The 23,133-nt window shown below is 32.2% G+C and overlaps 1 protein-coding gene across 1 annotated transcript in view; it reads right to left on the bottom strand.

Annotated features, from left to right (window-relative positions):
• Positions 1–23,133, bottom strand: part of LOC127720421 (uncharacterized) — a 140,527-nt gene that overhangs the window by 81,899 nt on the left and 35,495 nt on the right. The window contains exons 22-32 of the mRNA XM_052226999.1: positions 21,930–22,056; positions 21,453–21,547; positions 20,904–21,089; positions 18,087–18,267; positions 11,814–11,980; positions 10,569–10,696; positions 9,529–9,781; positions 8,889–9,060; positions 4,089–4,332; positions 2,792–2,909; positions 1,960–2,135 (exon numbers count right to left, since the gene is read on the bottom strand). Of these exons, the coding sequence (XP_052082959.1) occupies positions 1,960–2,135; positions 2,792–2,909; positions 4,089–4,332; positions 8,889–9,060; positions 9,529–9,781; positions 10,569–10,696; positions 11,814–11,980; positions 18,087–18,267; positions 20,904–21,089; positions 21,453–21,547; positions 21,930–22,056 (1,847 nt within the window). The remainder of the gene's footprint in view (positions 1–1,959; positions 2,136–2,791; positions 2,910–4,088; positions 4,333–8,888; positions 9,061–9,528; positions 9,782–10,568; positions 10,697–11,813; positions 11,981–18,086; positions 18,268–20,903; positions 21,090–21,452; positions 21,548–21,929; positions 22,057–23,133) is intronic.

Genomic DNA, 23,133 nt, shown 5'->3' with positions numbered 1-23,133 from the left:
TCCATTACAACTTACTTCATTACTTAAGAATTTTTTAATAAAGACAATTGCCAATTCTAATTAAAAAATTAAAACTTTTATCAAATGTACGTTGAAAAACTACACGAGTCAAACATGTGCTTTATTTACTATGTAAAACACATGCGTGAAAATTGTGTGAAAAAATTTCTGGATCCTTGGTATAGAACATCTGGCCCCGAGAACAAAGCTATTTCGTAGTGCATTTCTTTTAGACAAAAAAAGCAAATTAAAAAAAATCGCACCAGCTCTACCAAAAAAAGATTTTTACAGTGTAGTGTACTACTTTTAAGACAAATTATATCAAAATTATAGAAAAGTCTATCGGCTCTTACTCAAAATATTTACAATTTAACGTTAAGGGTGCTGTAATTGAGTTTGACAGCTTCAGACAATTGTTTGAATATATAAGAAAAAGATCTTAAAATATTTTCTTTTTGTTACATATATTCATTTTACAGTTTAGGAAATTGTTCATTAGCCTTGATAAATGAAAATTTATTAAATTTTAATCATGCAAAGGATATATTTCTTGGCACCATGAAGCTGTTAAAGTACCAAGCCACTTTGACGTTTTGTTTCCTTAACAATTATTCAATCATTATTGATATTTATTAAATAAACTTTAATTACAAAGTTGCTTTATATATAAAAGTTCAAAAAATACAAAAAAATTTTTTAAATAAGTGTTTTCTTATTCAGAGAAAAATAATCTCAAAACTGAATTGTGACTTTTTGTCCTGTGACTTTCTGTACTACATTCTTTACTTTTTTGCCTCAAGGATACCTCATATTGTAATAAAAATATGACAGACTGAAATGACACAAGTTTGAATAGTTATTTTAGCCATGCTTTGCTAAATAACATATACTTCTTCAAGAACTCATTGACCTGTAATCCAAATACCTAGAGTTGAAGTAAGTGTTATGAGAAAAATATCATTCAGGTTACTTCCCTCGCTGAACATATATTTTTTAAATTAAAAAATCTTCTTCTAAATGCCATTGATCATTCTTTTCCTTTTTTATAGTCTTTAAATAATATTCCATTTGTCCAATAATCTTGAACAAAATATTTTCAGTTATTTTCTTTTACAAAGTAAAATATTTGTCAAAACCACATAAACAGGAAAAAGTGATGTGTATTTCTAGGCATTATTTTAACCTGCATGCAAAATTAATCATATAATATTAGTGGTTGCCCTGGTTGGCTTAATTGATCATTGTTCCTTCAAGATGTAAAAATGAAATTGAAACTTGAAATTACAATTTATAACAAATATTATATATAAAAGACATCATTTTCAAATTTTAATTTAATTTCAAATTATATTATTATTTTGCAATTCCTAAGAGAATAAACTGTAGGGTATGCCTATATAAGTCAAGTAGCAAGACAATGATGTATTGTGTTGGATATAACAATGATGACTTTAATTGAATTGTTGTTGTTTAACATCACTTTCAGAACTCTTGGCAAAATCATGGCAATCTGTTTTTATTGGTGGATGAAGCCTGAGTATCCAGAGCAAACAACGGACCTTTGGCACAAAAAGTGGCAATCCTGGTAAATTAAGATCCTATCTGCAAATAGCAAGGTTTGAACTCAGAATCTCAGTGATGACAGACAAGTAATCACATGTATACAATAAAGCATGCCCCTCTCTTTGGCATTGATAGGGAACAAAGTCTGTCCTACTTAGGAATTGTCTCCCTTTGGCAAACATCTCTATAATTTGCAACAACTTTGTGTGGGGTATAAATAGACACATAGCAATGGTAAACAATATTGTTTCAGTTTAAAAATGATTTAAAAATGAAACTAAATCAAAGTGCACATTTAGTTATGTTATTTGAAGACATGGAACCAGTATTTCAAGATAACTTTCTGGGACCAGCATAAAGACAGATAATTGGTTATGTATTCAACAAATAACTTACAATAGGAGGTGTTGTGTCTACCTTTACACCATTTGTCTCAAAAGATGCCATAAAACCTGCTTTATTTACAGCTCCTACTCTTATACTGTACACTGCACCCTGTCGGAGAGTCAGACTGGTGTCAACAAACTCATTCAGATTTGCATCATCCAATTCAATCCAATCACTGTGAGTTTCTACAAAAAACACATGTATAATCATGATAATGTTTAAAAGATTAATATCTCAAAATAAAATATACAAATACATAGATCAACAATGTTATTTGGCAAACTTGTTTTATATTCCAGTTTTCAATAGCTAGCATTTCATTGAAAGTTTGTTTCATTAAAATTTGCTGTTATAAAATTTTGGAAATCATTTTGAAATTGAGGAATATATCTCACTCATGCAAATCTGATTCCTTGTCCCATTTTAAAAGCTCTTCAACCTTTGTATTAGGTTTGGATGTTCAAATATTTCAACCTTGGGCATCACTAAAGAGACATTAATTGTCAAAATGCACATCTGATAATACTGTTAGTGTTATTATTAGGAATTTCAGCTAGTTGGTTAGATGGGTTAGAAAAATTGAAACAAAATTAAGGCAGAGGATTTGAAAATTTAATTAATTGTTGTTTGTTTAAAATCCAGTGGAATTATATCATGCATGTTGAAAACAATTTAAAAATTTATAAACGTTGCAGAGATGGATGTTGCAATAAAAAAATACAGAATTTTTTTATTTGAATGTGTCAGTCATTAAGACATATTTTTAGACATTAAACATTATATTTAAATTCTTATCAAACTTTTAATTGAATTATGTTAAATATCTAAAATTGTATACTACCTGGAACAATTTGTGATCTTATGCTCTGATATCTCTGGTAAATCTGTATTTTGAAATGATCCAATCCGGATTCTTCATCAATAAACTTGAAATTTGATGAGAGGCTGGTGGTATCAGACTACAAATACATCATTTTTATTTCTTTAAATTATTAAATGTTGAATTAATTCAATTGTAAACAAACCATTAGTGATATAAGATTACTTTTATGTAAAAACTATTACAGTGTTGCAAAATATATGTATCCTTTTAAAAATATATCTCAAATCAATTTTGATTGCTAGCAAATAACAAATTTCTATATTTTTTATTGCAATAACAATTAATTGTCTCCCTTTTTTTCAATACTATCAAATACAAAAAGTAATTGTGAATTTGGTGGAACTTCTTATAAAAGAGTTGGTTTTTTTGGCATACCAATCCAATATGTTTTATTCTGTAGTACTGTTTAAATGTTGGTATGATTTGGTAGGGGCTTGTGCAAGTAAGCGTTTCTTAATGAAAAAAGTATGATTTGGGGTCAAACTGACTCTAAAATCCAATGTTTTTCAATATTTCTCCAATTCTTAGATTTTAAAGTTGCATTTTTGTAACTCTAATAAAACCTTTTTATTCTAGTTTAAAAAAAATCTTTATTTGTAAGGTTTTTAATATAACTGAACTAAACTCTATAGTTTACAGCATAACTAACTCATTTTATCAAAATATATGAGACCAAATTGATCAAAACAACATAATTTTTTTTTAATTGTTAAATAAGATGGTGCAAATGGCACACTTCTACAAAAGCCATTTGAAAACTTCTGCAACAAGTTTCTTTGAAGAAACAACATTATCAAGGATAATGACTGAAAGCAAAATTTAAACCTACCAACTAGGCTATTTTTAGAAGGACACCCTGAACACAGATTTATGTATTGACCCATTGTAAGGCTGTTAAATATGGATGGTATTGACAAGGAAAAGTTTTTCATACCTGTCAACATTCACCTTATGATCATAACTTTCTTGAATAAAATTATGTAAATACAGGTGCAACTGACGTTTTTTGTATACATGGTTTTATCTACAATAAAATTAAAAGCAGAATGAAGCATACTGTATCTATATTTGATAGGATATCTAAAAATTTTCAACAAGGGCCCCTTAAATTAATTCCAGGCAACTAGATTTTTTTATGTTTGGTGCCTAGTTGGCTACCAAGTTACGGTTGTAATTTTCGTCCATAAAAGTGGAGTGTGTTGGTAAAAATTAAATCTGCCTTTAGATATACAGATACAGGCATTATCCTACCAACCTGAAATTCTAGATCTTTATGTTGAACAGAACCATCTCCAAGATGTATCAGCATGGGAGGTGTAAGATCTACAATAAAACCATCTGTTTCATTGACTATTGAGTTGAGAGCTCCATTTGTAGTTTGCAGAACCAGTTTTACTCTATCCTTATGTTCAAAATGAAAATTCAGCCATTTAGCACTCTCTGTCATATTAGAAAATGTCACAAAATCTCTCACTACTTGGAAACTTTCTGATAAATTCCTGAAAAAGTAGAATATACCAATAATAATTAAGAACTGAATGCCTCTTTTTGTAAATTTATTGGGGTGTAAAAGCATTGACCGAAATACATTTTGTATGAAGCGCGGAAGGGCTTCATTCTAAAAATGTGCGCACGGTCAACGCTTTAACAATCCTATAAAATTACTAAAAGAAGCATTCAATACTTATAATTACATTTTTTTGCTAGGATCATGAAAACACGATTTCTTATTTCTTTCAAGTTTTTCTTTTATTTACCTGTGCACTTTATTGTGGAAGCTTGTGTCGTCATGAATGTTACATTTCATTTTGAAATTTTGAAATGAAGGTTAATTTCAGAATGATGCGAGATTGCTGTTGGCCAATCAAAATAACATATTATAATGAAACATACATGTAATGTTATTATTAATTAATAAATTATATATTCTAAACACAAGATAAAAATATTTTTTTTCTCAAGAAAATCAATCCGCTGAATTTTTTAACCAAGTAGCAATACAAATTTTAGAGGCAAAACATGTATCTTAGGTCGAAAACACAGTGGTCGGAAAGCAGACAGATAATCAAACAAAAGGATTTTTCTGTCAAAAATATCTAATTTCATTAATAGATACTACCAGATCAAGAGAATATTCATTATTAAGTTTAAACTGAGACTGAATTTATTCTGAATAGAATATAATTAAAATTGTCATATATGTGCATTATGTCTCACAGGTTTGAATAGTCATTACATTTATGAAAATTATATGCAATGTATGAGCACCAATGAGCAGGGATGCATACCCAAAGTTAGTTAAATACCTAAATTTTAAACGTTCGTGAATGAAAAAAATACTTGCATGGTTTCAATTCACACAGATTTTAAATCCTTGCATCTCACAAACAAGAGGCTCTCAAGAGCCTGAATCGCTCACCTGCATTTCAGAGGAGAAGATTTTTAAATGTTAACAAACTTGATGAACAAATTGTGTAAAATTGTCTTTAAAGGGCAATAACTCCTTAAGGGGTCAATTGACAATTTTGGTCATATTAACTTTTTTGTAGATCTTACTTTGCTGAACATTATTGCGGCTTACAGTTTATATATATCTATAATAATATTCAAAATAATAACAAAAAACTGCAAATTTTTTTTAAAAACTACCAATTCGGTGGCAGCAACCCAACAATGGGTTGTTCAATTTGTCTGAAAATTTCAGGGCCGATAAATCTTGACCAATAAAACAATTTTACCCATGTCACATTTGCTCTAAAAGATTTAGTTTTTGAGATATAAGCCAATAACTGCATTTGACCCTTATGTTCTTTTTTTAGCCATGGCGGCCATGTTTGTCGATGGATACAAACTTGGGATACAATTTATAAACAAGATACCCTAAGAAACATTTAGTTAAAATTTGAAGGTAATTGGCCCAGTAGTTTCAGAGGAGAAGATTTTTGAAATAGTTTACGACGACAGACGACGACTACAGAAGACGACAGACGACGGACGCCAAGTGATGGCATAAGCTCACATGGGGCCCTTCGGTTCCCGGTGAGTTAAAAACGTTATTAATATTTTACAATAATCATAACAAAATTTAATTACTATCATAATAAAATTGAGAATGGAAATGGGGAATGTGTCAAAGAGACAACAACCCGACCACAGAACAGACAACAGCAGAAGGCCACCAACAGGTCTTCAATGCAGCGAGAAATTCCCGCACCCGGAGGCGTCCTTCAGCTGGCCCCTAAACAAATATATATACTAGTTCAGTGATAATGAACGCCATACTAAACTCCAAATTGTACACAAGAAACTAAAATTAAAAATAATACAAGACTAACAAAGGCTAGAGGCTCCTGACTTGGGACAGGCGCAAAAATGCGGCGGGGTTAAACATGTTTATGAGATCTCAACCCTCCCCCTATACCTCTAGCAAATGTAGAAAAGTAAACGCATAACAATACGCACATTAAAATTCAGTTCAAGAGAAGTCCGAGTCTGATGTCAGAAGATGTAACCAAAGAAAATAAACAAAATGACAATAATACATAAATAACAACAGACTACTAGCAGTTAACTGACATGCCAGCTCCAGACTTCAATTAAACTGATTGAAAGATTATGTCTTCATCATATGAATATCAGGCACAATCCTTCCCGTTAGGGGTTTAGTATCATACCATCATAACATATATGAGAAGAACATAACCCGTGTCATGCCAACAACTGGTTTTTAAATAAATGTGTTTAGTGCCGATGCAAAGACCCTATAAGTGAATCAATATTAACGCCAAAATATGCAATCTTTAATGACCTGACAACAGTATCGTAACTATATCCCTTCTTAATAAGTCTATTTAAAGGTTTTGTTAGTTTCAGAGGTGAATACTGACATTTTTGTGCTTTATAAAGAATATTTCCATAAAAAATTGGATGTGAAATACCTGAACGTATAAGAAGTCTGCATGTTGAGCTATATTTACGAATGATGTCCTTATACCGATGATAAAATTTAGTAAATGTTTTGACTAGTTTGTGATATCGAAAACCCTGGTGTAATAATTTTTCAGTAATACATAAATTTCTCTCGTTAAAATCTAAAACATTGTTACATACACGAGCGAATCGTACAAGTTGAGATATATAAACACCGTAAGATGGTGACAAGGGAACGTCACCATCTAAAAATGGATAATTAACGATAGGAAATGAAAAATCATCTCTTTTATCATATATTTTAGTATTAAGCTTTCCGTTAATGATATAGATAATGTTAATTAGTCTATACTGTTTTAGTATAGATTTATAAGTCTCTGCTTATATTTTGTATATCGATATATATTCATATAAAGAAATGTTAAACTTTAAAAAGAGATTGATTTGATAAATAAAATGTCCATCCGTAAATACTTGACGTTTGTGTTTATTGATATTATATTCTAAATTTTCCGAAAAAAATCACTAACAGGAATGTATGTTATTTATAAAATTTCAATTCATTTGTTTGTTTGTTTGTTTTAATATTTCAGCCTTATAGCATCTATATATTTGTACTATGGTACGATTTTGAAAATTGTATTCATTGTGTTGACTAGCTATCCTACACATCTTGATTCAATCACATTATACATCACCCTGTTCACACGCACACATCGGTTTGCATTCACAAAAATTCCGGATAAAATTCAATGAATCGGGAGTCAAAACACTTGAGGTAGGTAGTTCGACATCCGAATTCAACTATTAGATTAATATATGTGATTACAAAAATGCGTATTCTTATCCAGAGTATCAGTGCGTATACTTTCTATTTACTATTTCTTGCACAAAAATACCACGTGCATGCATAAATATTAATTTCACTCCTGAATGTGAATTTTCGCTTTTCTTATCTAAATTCAGGACACAGCAGTAAGAGCTTGACATATGACTTTCAAGCACGGTCATCATTACTTATGGTATTCTGACCTCTAGCTGTTTCTCGTTTGTTTTCTTTTTTGAGTCACTGTCCTATTATAAACTTAGACATTTTCGAAATGCTAAGGATTTTCTACCCAAGGAACAGATTACTTAACTTCGTACTTTATTTGGCCTTTTTAACTTTTTTATTCGAGCGTCACTGATGATTCTTTGTAGACTGAACTCGTGTCTAGCGTACACCATTTTAATCCTGTTATCCTTTTATTACTACATATCTTTTTATATAAATTAGTTCTTTTGAGAGTATGTTCAGGTATTCATAAAACTTCTGAAAATAAGATATTCTTCAAAATTCCTGTAGAATATTTGAATGATTTAAGAAAAATCAGGAAATCCTTAAAATTTGAGATGTTTTATGAGACCAAAATAAGTCTCTATATAAGAGATCCCAATGAAGCTGGTGTGCTATACTCTCAAGAAAAATATAAGAAACCTTCTTATAATTTGCATGCCACAGGGTTTCACTTCACATGGAAATTGGACTTTAAATTTACCTATACAACATCTACCATGAGTACAGGCAGCTTCAATAATGAGTTGAGAACATTAAAGGCATCCAGGAAACAAAATATGAAGATATGATAGATGAAATAAATGCATCCAGATTATAAAGTAAACTGAGTGCTTAAATTTATATTGCGATTGGTTTGTGCAATTTGCATTAGACATCCGGTTTGTAGAAACTGGGATTTGCAATTATGAAAAAATGATGTTCACTCCCAAGTAATAAATAGAATAGTCGAGCCTTAAAATGTTTATTCAAATAGTAGCTATATAAATACACTTTTCTATTCACAACTATCCAACATTGCTTTCAACTTACTTGTGCAAGAATCTACACACAGTTACATATTTTTAATAAAGGTGTTTTAACATCATCATTATCTGATTCTATTCACAGTCAATTATTTCAATTCAAAAGCAAACAAAAATTCAGCAACAACTTTTTGGTGATCAGTCAGCGGTCTTGGGTTCACGTATTGCTTTTCTTTTTTTTAAAGAAAGCAACTTGTTTTGCATATTTATACATCTTCACTTAGCCTTCAAAAATGTTGAAACGGTTTAATAATTATAAACATACCCTGCTGCCTGAACTTGAACATCATATTGTCTGATCGTTGATTCTGGATCATAAAAATTCTTCCACTGAATCTCTACCTTAGCTGCACTACCAGAGAACTGGACATCTTCAAACCCTGTCTTATTTCCATCAACAACATCTCCAGGAACAGGTTTTGTCAGATCAACAGTAACTGCAAGGTGGTGTAAATTTCTTGTTAGTAAAATACATTTTGATACTGTTTTCCTTTTTCTGACAGTCTTCTTTGTAATTATCATTTAGAGACAATTTGTTAATTACAAAAATGATAAAATTTGTAATATATTGCATAATAAAAATAAAGTTGCACATGTTGTAGTGCTAAGCATACTCTCACTTTTAATTTAAATTTTCTGATAACAGGAAGTAGGTGTCTAACAGTTCCCAAAAGTGCTCACACGTTACAGTTCATCACTGTCAAGTATAACAAATATTTGTTGGACGGACAAACAAGGTAATTGCAATACAGCCAAAGCTCTTACAGTGGGGTTTAAAAAATATAAAGTCAGAAGAAATGTAAATTTAATTACACTGAGATTGTCAGCAAAAGGTCTATGGTGATTTCTGACATTAAAATTCTATGTATCAAATTTATAAATTCTACAATTTATATATCTTATACCTCCATTTGAAATGGCCGACACATTTCTCTGATTGACAGCTCCATTAAATGCCCATACAGTGGTGAAATAAGTATGTCCATGTTCCAGGTAATTTTCAGGAGTTAGCTCTACACAAGCTTCATGAGTTTTCCTGCTGTATTCTGTCAAGTTAGCAATGTCTGTCACATTTATCTGTTTGATAGATCCAACACTGACCAAATACAATCCAATACCAGACTCTGGGTCATAGAAATGTAACCAGTTGGCACAAATCTGAAAAGAAACTTGGAAACATATATTTTAATCATAGTCATATTCATAATATTAACAAATTTTTGTGATGTTTTTATTATTTTGAAAATTGCAACAAGATAGGTTTAGCAAAAATAAAAACTCACATTTTAATTTTTGATAGCATTATTTGTATGTAGCATTTCAAATCACAATTATTAATCTCACATTTTTATCAACTGTTCAACAAGTATAATAATAAATGCTCGCAAAATATTTCTGTATTTGCAGTTCATACGTTTGTAAAACGGATCGATTGATTGTGTTTACAGCTCTTCTATAAAAGCATGCAAAGCAAACCTTTCATCAACTTGCTTGCTATGTTTGCTTGGATGTTTGCAAACAATAGGAAGGCGGAGTTTCAGTCTGTTTTATATATACTGGGATTTGATTGGACAATAAAAATTGACATGCAATGAAGTTAATGTTTATTGTCCAATCAAATTCCATTATATAGTAAACAGACTGAAACAGACTACCTAACTTTTGTTTACAAACATCTAAACAAACATAGCAAGCAAGTTGATCAAAGGTTTGCTTTGCATGCTTTTATAAAAGAGCTGTAATGAATGCCACTTTCAGCACTCTTGGCTATATCATGGCTCCCAGGTTTTTATGGTGGGGGAAGCCAGAGTACCCTTGAGTTGGATTCCAACTCACAACCTCATTGCAGGCCCTTTTGTAGAAAGATGAAACTAGAACTGTATGAAATAATCAATGTTGTCAGCATTAAATTAAAATTAATATGCTTTATATATGTTAAATTTACCCTGTCAGAATACTTGGTGTACATTAAATCTTCACCATAAATAGGACCATCCATTACAACTCCTGCATTAGGTGGAGTCTTGTCAACAATAATGGCTGAGTCAGCAATGCCAATAGTACGCAAGTCAACTGCACAAAAAAACACCCGACTATAGTTCCAAACAAATAGAATACAATTTTAAACAAATAATAGATCTAAATAAATAGAATATATTTTGAAATACATGTTCATAAGACGCTATGTATGCCCTGCATTTTCATGTACAGTGAACCACGAAACCTGGATTCAAAAACTAATTTGATATATATTGTAAAAAGTTCACATCATAATCAATAAAGATGAGTACTAAGTTTCATGTTGATTTGACCATAACTTTATGGTTAACTACTTTAAACAATTTACTGCTTTTTCTATCTATAATCATTTCCCCTTAAAATTTGAACATACATGTAAAACTAAATATGATGTATGGTCTTGTCTAGTTAAACCATTAATGCACTTTTGGTTAAGGTTGATGCATAACAAAGTTTTAATGCCATCCAAAGACCTTAAACATTGACCCTGAATTGGTTAATCCTCAGTGGATAAAAAAAGTATTAAGTTTTTTATATTCACCTTATTGTTATTTGTCCACCATTACAGAAGAAAGAAAGTCTGTTGCCACAAAGCAGAAGTCATTTTTGTATAATGTCAATAGGTCAAGAGTTGCAAAATTTCAGGTCATGTGCAACAGAATACCAACAAGTGAAACTGCTAGCTTCTGCTCACTGATGATACCCCCAGCCCAAATATTTGAGGGTAAACAGGAATTTGTTGAGTGATGAATCTGAAAACGCATCACATGGCATAGCTGACTTATATAAACACTGAAACCAAATTTCAGAAATCCTTGTAATGTAGTTCCTGAGAAAAATGTGACAAAATTTTCAACTTGGATGTGTTGTGTAAAATGATGTAAGTGTTCGGTAAACAGGAAGTTGTTGAGTGATCAATCTGAAAACACATCACACGGTATAGCCGACTTATATAAACCCTGAAACCAAATTTCAGAAATTAAACTATAGTGAAGTAAATACAGGATGTTTTAAAAATAATTCTACTGTCTTAAATGTAAGAATTGTACATATATTTGGACAGACATTTGGGCAAATAACTTTCTTGTGAGATGGACATCTTTTTTTCAAGTCTGAAGGCATTTATATCGATCAACACATGCATATATATTAAACTTAATGGGAATTATACCTCTGTTGACAGCTCTGACTTTTACCCAAACTGGAACTCCATCAGTTAAAAATCTAACAAGTGAGATATTTGGTGTAACAGCAAATCTTGTCCATCTCATTTCCAAGCAATCCCGTCTTGTTCTCCCTAAGCATACATCATTGTAGTCTAATCCTGAATGTGGATCACTGTAAGTAAAAGAGATAATTACATTCGATATCATAAGTTAATTATGGTTATTCTTTGGTTTTCTGTGTAGTGTTCAGAATTTTGTTTGTCTATTCAATATTTTCAATGTACAAACTACAATGGTGTGGTCAGTCTTCCTTTAATTTTTTTTTGTATAGTAGCACTTGGTATCATATAACTTTTGACACAGTTCTAAAAAGTCAAAAGTTGAAATTATCAAATTTGATTTGCAATGCTAGTTAATAATGTCTTGTTTTTATGCATGTTTGGGTTGCTGTCTCATTGACATATACTGCATTTGTACATATTTTCACAAATTAGGTATTGCAAATGAATTCTCCTGCATTTACATGTAATTCGTGATATTTACAAAATATATCAACACACAATTGCAAATAACTGGTCTTTTTGTATGAAGTGGAGATAAGTTTAAATTTAACACACAATGTAGCCTTTAGGAATTAATCATTATATATTAATAGTTGATAGATCTAAGTCCATACATACATCAGTGCTATTTCAAAATAACAATAATTTTACAATTATGAAAACAATTGTTTGTATTAAAGATACATTGTCCAAATTAAATATGTTGTAAATAATACAATAGGTGTTACATTTGATTGGCTTGGGTCAATATTACATTTGCGCTTTATTTTTTATTATCACAATAACATACAAAGAAGAAACTTTACTTTTGTAATACGTTTTCTAATGTATTTTTGTCAAGCCCCATCTAGTTTTTAAAAAGTAGTTCACTTCACATTATTTCTTCAAGTAAATAATTGAAATTTACAAAAGATAAGATTTCACACATATGCACCTACATGTACTTATGCAGACGTGGAACTTGGTTCTTTCAATTTTTTCACTTATAAACCTTTTTAATTTCATCATTTAATCATTTAAAATATTTCTTTGATAAAATCACTCACTTATTGATAAAATTATTTATATGCAAACCAGTTAAACAACTTCAAAAAGATTGGTTGTTGTCCAATTACTATAGGTGAGGGGTTGGACAGGGGGGTTAGCAATTCCCACTTCCCTCCCCTCTTACTCCTACTTCCCTCCCCTATACTCCCACTTCCCTCCCCCATATTCCAAATTCCCTCCCTAAATTGGTGAACATGTAGTCTTCAGGTCTAAAAAGGGAAATCTATGTTTTGACCTCTGAAAAAAAATAGTAGTGCATATGAACTTTCCATTCTAGGATATAAATTTTACCAAACTTCATAGTAAAAGTGGCACAGTTTTAGCCGTACAAGTATAAGTGCAACCTATACAGTTTAACTGTCAGGCCAACAAGTAAATCTCAGCTGACAACCAACTTACCTTGAAAGTAATAAGTATTTTGGTGAGTTGGTATGATACTGATGGGTGTGTATAACGACCTTGACTGGCTATAAGGCCCTCGCACAGCCAGTACTCACGAGTGGGTATTTAAGTAGGGCTTGTTTTTATAGTAATTACTTTAAATGTCCCTTTTAAGACCAGAAAAGTTTATCTGTGATAGGGTAAAAGGTTGCCTAAACCTCAATTTTTATTTCTGATTTATGTTAAAGTGGGAAATCAACATTTGAGGTCAGCTTCAGCAGTACATCAGCTGGTCAAAAATAAATTTTACAGGACATGAACAGAAAATACGACCATTTTGGAAACCATGCCCTTTTATATGAGATGTATAATACAGATCTTACACAAGCAGTGACAAACATCTAACAGAGCAAACCCAGCAGGCACCCGATGTTGTAAAGACGTGGATATTTGGTTGAAAATAGGTCGCAACGTCAGCGACCTAAATTCAACGTCAGTACAATGTCGAACTGCAAACGTCTGTCGGACGTTATAGAATGACGTCTATATAACCTTGGTTTTTGGTCGCGACCTTATACAACGTCAACACAACGTCGGATTCCAAATGTCTGTTGGACGTCTAAATTAATCTAAAATATCAAAATCACACGTACACGGACATATATACTCAGCAGGCACGCAACTTTTTATTAAGATTGGTTTACTGATGTTTTTCGCATTAATTCAATCATTACTTTTGCTAATGTATAAAAATCTTCAAATTATTGACATGATAAAAGTTAATGAATCACTTCAAAAAAATTTCGAAGTAAAATATTGTAATCACAAACAGATTTGATTTCAATTGGCGCATGCATATGAGGCCAACATTTCAAATTTATGTGCGCCAATATTTGATTACAACAATTTCTTCGACGTTTGATATACATACTTAGTTTTCAGTTGCTGTAAAAAGTGCAAAGTAAGTATAATTTTCATTTATTGTTTGCTTTAGTAATAGATATATGATAATTTAGTGTAAACAGTATTGTAGCTGTAATTATTCGCAAGAATGAGTTTAAGTGATTTGTGTAGATCAGAACTCGGATCAGATATGATTTATAATTATGCACATAGTCTGTCATATTTCTGCAGAAAGGTGACCTTAAGATATATTTGACTTATATATTGAAAAATGGGTAAAAGAACGTACTTATTTTTAAAAATTATGAACAGTGATTTGATAAAAAGCATAAATTCAAAATGGACAAATGAATTAGACACAAGTTTTTCAACTTGTAACGACTTCTTCAAAATTCTATCATTGCAGATACATGGAGGATGGATTCATAATAGATCATGGAATATCTGATGAAACAGAAGAATGTATTCATCTGGCAAGTAATTATTTATAACACCTTTATGGCTTATTAAAGTTCACCTAAGTAATGCTCAAATGATAAAATTTCGTTCTTATATGTTGATGTAAATAAAAGTCAAAGATTGAATTTTTTACCTTGAAATACATTTCAAACAAACAATTTCGTTCTACTCTAGCTGACACTCACAGCATGTATTCCAACATGTTATCGGTGAAGTAATGTGCAGATAAGAAACATGTGTGACCACAGCAAATTTTTGTCAAGAACTTGGTGCTTGTGGTGCATTATAGTGACTGTCACGATCTCAGTACTTGCGGTGCATTAACTATTGTTTCCCAAGATGAGTGATTGTACAGATCTAGGTGCTTGTGGGGCATTATGACAGTCAAGATCTCAGAGTGACTGTGTGAAGATTTCTGTGCTTGTGGTGCATTATTGTTTCTCAAGATGAGTGACTGTCAATATCTCGGTGCATGTGATGCATTATTTTCTCCCAAGATAAGTGAGTGTCAAGATCTCGGTGCTTGTGGGGAATTATTGTATCTCAAGATGAGTGACTGGCAAGATCTCAGTGCTTGCGGTGCATGATTGTTTCCCCAAGATGAGTGAATGTCAAGATCTCAGTGCTTGTGGTGCATTATTGTTTCTCAAGATGAGTGACTGTCAAGATCTCGGTGATATTTCAAGATAATTTGAAAATTTGTTTTTATATTTTCCATCATTGATCTGTGTTTGCAATGTATGATCAGGGGTTCAAATTAGCGGTGGTCCGAGGTCCGTGACCTTCCACTATTGCAATCGGACCTTCATTTTTGTTACTAGCTACGCCCGACGGACCTTCGATTTGAAAGAAAATAAAAATCAACTTTGCCAACCCTTTTAACAATCAGTATCGTAATTTCAAAGCCATATAACTATTGACATGGTATACCACCTCGAGAGCGTACTTCAAACCATTTTAAATGTCGGCAAAATAAGTTTGTTTACCCATTCAGGGGTTCAAATTAGCGGTGGTCTGTGGTCCGTGACTTTCCACTATTGCAATCGGACTTTCATTTTTGTTACTAGCTACGCCTGACGGACCTTCGATTTGAAAGAAAATAAAAATCAACTTTGCCAACCCTTTTAACAATCAGTATCGTAATTTCAAAGCCATATTACTATTGACATGGTATACCCCGCGAGAGCGTACTTCAAACCATTTTAAATGTCGGCAAAATAAGTTTGTTTACCCATTAGAAGTGATGAAAGTTGCCTTGAGTAAATTTGTAATTCATTCAGTGCATTAAATACGTCATATTCCCTTCCAAATAGCGTTTCAGACATCGTTTAATTTTGTAAATTTTCTCGTCCGTCATTGAAATATTTGTACAAACTACTGGTCGTATTCGGGAAAGGACCAGCTATGAATGACATCCGGATTCTAAGGATAATGACTACGGACCCATGAATGGCACATCTGACAGAAGAATATTGGGTCCAGGTGAGGGCGTAATGGGCGTACACACCCCCCCCCCCCCCCCCCCTTTTAAAAAAAAAAACCTATCGTAATCTGCTAATCTTGTTACATTAGTGCACTTCACAATTATTTTATGTTTTTTAGCAAAAAAGGTCCAAAAAGATTTGATTCAAATATCATAGAAACGCCCCTGACAGCTATGATATTTGAACTGTTACTTTAATTGTATACTCGGTTATGACTTGAACAGTATAAAAAAGATACATATAGCCCTTTATAGAAGTCACTTCTCCCTATGATCTGAAGTAGTGTAAGCCCTGAGATAATGGTATAATTACAAATAATTGAGACAACACACCCACTCACAGTGACACCCTCCCCAATACAAAAAAAAAAAAAGATTATTTGAGTTCATAAATACTTGTAAGACAAGTTTATTATTATACATGTTATACCACAGTGACACTGACTTTTAGACCCTAGCTAGTTGATATTTGTTGTTTTTTCCTATATTTACTTAACAAAACCTTATATGTCCACTGCAGGCTCTGCATATCAAGTCAAAAATACTGGCCAAGCCCGGACAATGCGAGCGTTTTTGAACCCCTGGTTAACAGCAAATTGCTAAGTAGTTGTGAAGACATGTCCACCAGCACTGAATTATAAGGTTACCAACCTTTGTTGGCAGGAATGAATTTCTGAGGTTTTAAAGATGTTGACGCACTTATTCAGGACAGGACGTTAACTTGAATGAATTATTGTTTCATTGCCTTAAGTGTCCAATTTAAGGTAGATAGGGTGTCTTCCTCCATCTTGGATTTTGAAATACAAGAAAACAATCGGTCTAGATCTTTAATAAAAGGTGCAAATTTTGAGAGTAGTAGGTAATTCATGTGTAAGAATTTTCATTTCAATAGAGAAAATGACATATTTTATCATATTTATGGTTGTATTTTACAGAAAAACAGAAAACTTTTGTTTGATTCTATTTTTTCCAACTTTGCCACATAAGGGGAGGCAACTCAAATGTAAGGGCAGATAATTCAGATAAAGTTACTTTTATAATAGAATGTGTTAGGAATTTACCTATTTTATTATGTAGCAAGAAAACGGGTACCGTGACCCCATTTTTTCTTTTTCTTATCTGAAAGCTTACTATTAGAGCTATCTTCTCATATTTTATCTCAAAATTCTATGGTGTAGTTTTCGTTTTATGGCAGAAAATTGGGTTTTCCATGCATAATCTATACAAAATCTGTCAATTTTGCACAACCTGTAGCGTGAAAATAAGCCCCGTGACCCATTCTTTTTATTTTTTTTTTTAAAAAGCATGATATAAACTACATTTTGGCAAATTATTAAAAAATTCTATGGATTATAATTTAGACACCCAATCTACCTTAAGAACGTTAATAAGGATTTAATTTGGTCCTTAATTAGCTCTGAAGACATCTGAGGATATTTAAAGCGATTAAATGGTTGTTGTTATGATGTTAATTTGACTTTGTACAGATATCTGAGGATATTTAAAGGGGTTTAATGGTGGTTTTTAGGACGTTGTTAGACGTTGTACAGACATCTGAGGATATTTAAAGAGGTTAAATGGTGGTTGTTAGGACGTTGATTAGACATTGTACAGACATCTAAAGATATTTAAAGAGGTTTAATGGTGGTTGTTAGGACGTTGTACAGACGTGGAACATCCTTATTCAGGTTCATCTTGCTAGTTGATCTGGTGTTGTACCAACGCTGTACTGATGTTGTAACTACACTGTACAGACGTTGAAAGGACGTTTGTCAAGACGTTGGGTAGACGTCAGTTTTTGACGTCTAAAAAATTTCATATACAACCAAAATCTAACGTAGGCCCGACTTTAGGGTCTGACGTCGAAATGATTTTTATACAACGTCAAATGTCTGCTGGGAAGTGAAATATCTGATTTTAATCAAGATTGTGACAAATTTTACCTGGAATTTTGTTTTGCAGTAAGGTTATAGGTGTCTTCATTATACTGAATATCATAAACCTCCCAAACCAACGGAGGTGAATTGTCTACTGTTAGTGGTGTTGTATGACAGACCGTTGTAGCCAGTGGACCTCCAAATTGTACCTCATTGAGTGCTCTCAATGTTATATAATATTCTCCATCTAAAAAGTAGAACATATACACATTTTTGAATGAATTTGATGAATAATATTTAATTCCTATTCGGTGAATAAATAATTTATTTACATGCTGTCATTACAAATTATTACAAATGATACCAAGGGCTACTCCAGTCACCGCATGATGAAGCTGAAGCATGCTGAACATGGAAAGATGAATAAAGAGCTGCGCTATGAGCTCATTATACGCCCATAGCTTTTTCAAAGAACAAAGTTCCATAACTCCTCAATGTCATATCAGAAATTTATAAAAAACTAAAGGGAGGTTATTTTAATATATACAAACCAGTCACCAAAGATTTATGAAAACTGCTCAAAGCACTTTTGAGTTATTGTTCGAAAACTGGAAAAATCCCCCTTTTTTAATGAATAAAACCCCATAACTCAGAAACGTAAAATCTAAAATTTATAAAATTGAAAGAGAGCTCACTGCAATAGATATAAACAATTCACCAAAGTTTCATACAAATTGGCTTAAGCGTTTTTGAGTTATTGTCCAACATGTGGACGACAGACGGACAACGGTATACCATAATACGTCCCGTAAACGGGCGAATGAAAAGTGAACAGGTACATTAAAATGATTGTAGACACAGTAATATGATGGACGTAAGATTACATTTTTAACAGCTCCTTCTATCACGAAAATGAAACCAGATGAAAATAATCAAAGGAAGATTTTTCTATGGTAAGAGGGAATTCAAATCCCATAGCGATAAAACATATTAACATATATGCAAAAACAAATCAATACAGAAGTTGTTTTTTTTAGGTCCTTTTTGGTCATATAGCTCTTCAACTGTTTCGATTCTTATACTTTCAAATATTCAGCTTTGAGTGTTCCTCATGGAGACAAATCCCAAAAATGCTTCAGACGCAGGAAATTTATAAAGTGTTGTTTTCATTTTTTTTTTTACTTTGTTTTTTCTCTCTGAATCTTAAGATCTACAGCAATTCTGTTAAAAACACCAAGACAAGATGTTTTTTAGGAATTAACATGCAAAATAAATACACCCACAGCAGACTTGATATAAAATACTAATAGTTTGTCATCAGTCCTTTTTAGTTCCAGCAACACTTTTTATCACAATAAACTGTTAACACAGAGATATGTCTCGCCTTTTTGGTATTTCGATAGAAAAATGCAAATTTTGAAATTAAAATAGGAATACTTTATCATGCAAGTTATGCAAAATATTCAAAGTCAATGAACCATGACTGAAAGTACCGAGCCAAACAATCTAATGAAAATGAGATGTGCCAATGCTAATACAACTGCATACCAAATACCTTTGTTCTACCACTAGTGGTTTCCCATAAACTGACCTAATCACAAACTAATACATGTAAACTAAGCAAAAGTTTCAAAGTCAATCGACCATGACTGAGGAGGCAGGGCCAAATAATCTTCATGGAGATGAGATGTGCCAATGCTAATATAACTGTATACCAAATATCATTGACCTACCACTAGTGGTTCCCCATAAACTGACCTAATTACAAACTAATACATGTAAACTAAGCAAAAATATCAAAGTCATAGACCATGACTGAGGGGGTGGGGCCAAATAATCTGCATGGAAATATGATGTGCCAATGCTACTACAACTGAATACCAAATATCACTGACCTACCACTAGTGGTTCCACATAAACTGACCTTATCACAAACTAATAAATGTGAACTAACCAAAAGTTTCAAAGTCAGTAGACCATGAATGAGAGGGCAGGGTCAAATAATCTCCATGGAAATGTGATGTGCCAATGCTAATACAACTGCATACCAAATATCACTGACCTAACACTAGTGGTTCCTTACAAACTGACCTAATCACAAACTAATACATTGTTGAAGCCACAGGCAGAAACAGCATACCTATGTTTCGCCTTTTGACTCTGTCAAGGCAAGACAAAAACAATGAGAGCTTACCATGGGAAAGTAAGTTCAAGTTAATGCCTCCTAAAAACAATGGTTAATAATGTTGGATAGAAAAAGCATGTTTCCTTGCAACAGGCCACCAATGGATCTCTCAAAGAGTGGTTGCAAGGGTTCTTTAACCTGAGAGAGCATGACACTCTATCGATACTAAGCATCAGATTTAACGTCCCCTTTCTGATTGGACATGACTGCAAATTTATACATGTCACACAGCCAAACAAATACCCCATTTTGGCAGGTTTTAACTGTCAGTTGAAAGAAGACCAACCAAGGTGACCGTATTTCTATACCCAAGTCACCCTTGGGATTAAAGTGTGTTTATAAAAACAGAGAAGTATATCATAGGATATCAAAACACCAAATTAAAATCACAACTTAAAAATTTGGGTTTTTGCTTGATTTTGCATGTGTTATTTATGACCAAACTTTTTCTTTTTGTATGATTTCTAATTTTAGTTCATTTATATGTTTTGGAGTTTTAGTTTGACACCCATTTTCACTGAACTAGTACACATTGTTGTTTAGGGACCAGCTGAAGCCCAGCTCCAGCTTCTTGCTGTGTTGAAGACCCATTGGTGGCCTTATGCTGTTTTCTGCTCTTTGGTCGAGTTGTTACCTCTTTGACATATTCCCCATTTCCATTCTCAATTTTATTTACATTTGAAATTATGTAAACTTACCTGGTAGTGTTTCATATGGAGCAGGAATAGGATAAATCATAGCAGTGTGGGTCCACTGGGATTTCTCAAAGAAATGTTTCTGTGGATCATGGTGTGGATGTATTAGGTCCTCACAGACATCCCTGCCAACATATATGGTATAACCAAGCAGTCCACTTTCTCTATCATTAAATCCATCCCAGTTTGCTTGAAAAATAAAGAAAACTCATACTTTAAGTTCTTTGATTAACAATACATATATGCTATAGATATTAAAATGGGTAGAAAAGGCACTGTTGAACATTTTGAGGGTTTAGAGCTTTCTTCAAATGTTGAGGACCTTAAAATCCCCTTCAATTTTTATGCAGTCTTTTTGTGCTATTTTCATAAAATTTGTAGAGAAAATGACGCTTTTTGAGAAGGTCTGCAAAAATATTCAAACAAATCAGAACGTTTTATTTTTTATTTTTTCAAAGAACATTATGTAGGAATTCCTTCCTTTTGCAATATTAAATGTTTAAGCTTTTTGTATTTGAATTTATTTCACACAGCTTTTATCAAATATAATACCTGTTATATATGTGTTAAATCTTGTATAAAGAAGATCAGTCATTGGTTCTATACCATTAAAAACTGCTTTAGATCCCTTACCATCAACAATTAACCTGTATGATAAAATAAAATCTATTTTTATCAAGAAACTATTCAACTTTGGAAAAAAAAACAATTTTAAATAAGATTAAATGAAATAATATTTCTTTTTAATTCTATAACTAAAAAATTTGTCTTGAAGACATATATACTCTGGATTCTTTAATTTGTCATGGGTCCAATACTAAGTGGATTGAGGAAAAATTTGTATTTTTGTTGATATTTGATTTCGCTGTTTCCCCATAATCAGAGTATAATCCTAGATAAAGTTTGTACTTCATTGAACATTTAAATTCCTGGTTCACTTTACCCAACGTAATCCACAAAATTTGGTATACCACAAATATGAATGAAACATAAGTGATAAAATTATTGGAAATTTAAAGACAACTGTACCTATGATTTTTGACATTAGGGTTAATTCCTTTACACTGGATAATCCAGTCTGGTCTGTGTAATTCAGGTATGAGTGACAAACAGTCAACACGTTCAAGGTAGTCCTTACTGGCATTTTGAATTTCACCTGTAAATAGAGAAATTCCTTTAATTCACAAGTCAAGTTCTGTAAAAGGTAGCCTTAATTGCAATATATGACAATTTTACCTTAATGATAAACTTCATTGATACTAAGAATTCAAATTCCAATTTCCCTTTAAAACTTGAAAGTTGGTATTTGCTGCTTGTCTTCTAGGCAAGTAGCATTAGGGAGTTTGAATAGTGTGTCTAGGTAGGGGAAATGTTTTCTTGCAGACTACTACCCGTTTGCGAACTAGCACTTTAAAACTCAGGTGCAGATTGTCAGTCTAGTACATTTTCATATCACATTTTAAACATGTTCTCATTCTGATTTTGCATTCAATTTTCCATTTGACATTAAACAGTCATTGTGTATCCAAGTATCATTGTGTCTTTCTTAATTCTTTTTTATTAGTGTCTTAAGGTAACACGATACCGAATGGAATATCTCCCGATTTCTAAAATTTTTGACACACTGGTACTTTGAATCGAGATAGATCGGAATATGAAATAAAAAATGGGGGTCACCATTCTTGTTTTTTTGTAATTTTGATAAGTAAATGTCAATTTTGGCGCCAAATTTACATAGATATATAGGGGAAATGCCTTTTTTTCTACTTACTTTTCTAGATTTTTCAATGGATGGCTATATTCTCATATACGGAGAAAGACTAAAAACTAACATAATATCCAGGATTGTACACCAAATCCATACATGTATAAAAAAACATATGTCACCATCCTTGTTTTTTAGATAAATCGCTTCAAAGATGACCGATACGCTTAGAAATTGACAAAAATATGTGACGTTACGGAATACAGAATAACGTTATTTTTTATTCAGAGGGATTGAAAAAAAATATGTAACGGGATCTGAATGGTGTTTGTTATTTCATTTTCATTCCCCCTGTCGAAAATTTCCTAATAATTCAATATAACATCTAATGAGTTAATTTTATTTCGTCCTAACTGGGTGCACTTTTAGCTTTCAAAACTGAATCTTCAACTTTACTTAACCCTACCAAACTAGACAATGCTGATGACACTGATGTATCCATGCATCAATAAAATAAAGTGCCTCAAA

This window comes from Mytilus californianus, unplaced genomic scaffold (assembly GCF_021869535.1).
Source record: "Mytilus californianus isolate M0D057914Y unplaced genomic scaffold, xbMytCali1.0.p SCAF_11, whole genome shotgun sequence".
In the NCBI taxonomy this organism is placed as follows: domain Eukaryota; kingdom Metazoa; phylum Mollusca; class Bivalvia; order Mytilida; family Mytilidae; genus Mytilus; species Mytilus californianus.
The sequence above is the reverse complement of the archived record's forward strand: the minus strand, read 5'-3'. Positions and strand labels throughout refer to the sequence as shown.